At 56.0% G+C, this 1,394-nt stretch overlaps 1 protein-coding gene across 1 annotated transcript in view; it reads right to left on the bottom strand.

The window, feature by feature from the left end:
• The window catches only part of VOLCADRAFT_101107 (uncharacterized protein), a gene marked incomplete at both ends in the record, with an annotated part of 5,670 nt that extends 4,791 nt beyond the window's left edge, over nucleotides 1-879 (bottom strand). Inside the window, 2 exons of the mRNA XM_002959559.1 lie at nucleotides 485-624; nucleotides 874-879. Of these exons, the coding sequence (XP_002959605.1) occupies nucleotides 485-624; nucleotides 874-879 (146 nt within the window). The remainder of the gene's footprint in view (nucleotides 1-484; nucleotides 625-873) is intronic.
• Between the last annotated feature and the right edge of the window lie 515 nt (nucleotides 880-1,394).

The following is a 1,394-nucleotide window of genomic DNA, read 5'->3' as shown; positions in this document are numbered from 1 at the left end:
GCGACTGTATTTATCCCGGGGAATGTTGCGGTGTGCGCGACTTCACGTCATTTCGTGGCGGAGCCGTTGTAGTCTAGTTTTCCACTGCAAGTCCTGTCCCACAGTGGAACTACATGGATATACCCACAGCCACGCCCAGGCGTACCTGGTTATCCTAATATTTTGTGATAAACGTTTAACCTTGCAAGTTCAAGTCGAACAACACAACTACGCGCGTCTGTTGTTCGTTACCCACCACCGCACCCAGTCGTCCCCATGGCCTGATGGCCCAGTATCCGTGTGTCCCCGCCCACATGTTCAAGGTTCACATGCACGCGTCCACGCTTCATGCACACGCCCATGTTACATCCTCATGTCCCGCGTCCACGCGTCCACGCGTCCACGCTACATCCACGTGTGGCTACATCCACGGTGCCACGGTCCCATGTGCCCACGTGCCCACACGCTCACGCGTCCATGTGCCCTTGCATCCTCGCGTCCTCACGTCCTGGTGTCCTCGCGTCCTCGCATCCTCGCGTGCAACTCGCGTGCGACCCGTGATTTGAACCCGCGACCTGTCGTCCTCGCGTCCTCGCGTTTCGGTGTGCAACTCGAAATTCGCGGAGTGCGACTCGAACCCGCGACCTCTGATTGTGAAGAGGGGGCGCGCTAACGGAAAACGCAAAGCTCCGGAACCATCCAATCGAGCGCGACTTTCCAATGAGCTCCGGACGCGAGCCGGTCACAGACGCGACGAGGCGCGGTCCCTGCGGTCCCGAGGGTGCCGTAGCTCTCGTCCGGGTCCGGACACGTTCGGGTGCATCCGGACGTTCGAGTGCATCCGGATTGCAAATGCTTGCGTATTGCAAATGCTTGCATATGCAATATCCTTACATACATATTGCATATTGCCCATGCTTGCATATGCAATATCCTTGCATATTGTGCATGCTTGCATATCGGGTGCCGGCGGACCGGGCGCCGTACACGCTCGTCCAGCTGGGCGACCTAAGTGGGACGCGCGCGGGGACGCGACCTGTTCGACCTGGCAACTCGCAGATTTTGGTCGGCTCGCGCGACATTTCATTAGAGGACCTTTGTATGGAACTTTTTCGGGTCGCTCGAGCGTCGCAGGAGCAGTGGCGACGCACTTTGTGGAGTGATGCACGTCCATGGAGTCCAGGAATTAACTTTGCGCGAGCAGCCACTCTGTATGGCCAAGTAGCAATCCAATTTCCATTCTTCGTAAAGAATCGGGAGAGTAACGCTACAGGAGCGTCCATACAATAATAGGACAAGGGGCTCCGCACGTCAAAGTAGACTTTGACGTGGTGGCGTTAGTGGAACCAAAACTAACTCCAGAAAAGCTTTACGAAATTCATCAAGAATACGGTGAACCCAAAGATAAGAACAAG

Source organism: Volvox carteri (genome assembly GCF_000143455.1).
Source record: "Volvox carteri f. nagariensis unplaced genomic scaffold VOLCAscaffold_367, whole genome shotgun sequence".
Taxonomy (NCBI): Eukaryota; Viridiplantae; Chlorophyta; class Chlorophyceae; order Chlamydomonadales; family Volvocaceae; genus Volvox; species Volvox carteri.
Note: the sequence above shows the minus strand (reverse complement) of the source record. Positions and strands in the feature narration are given on the sequence as shown.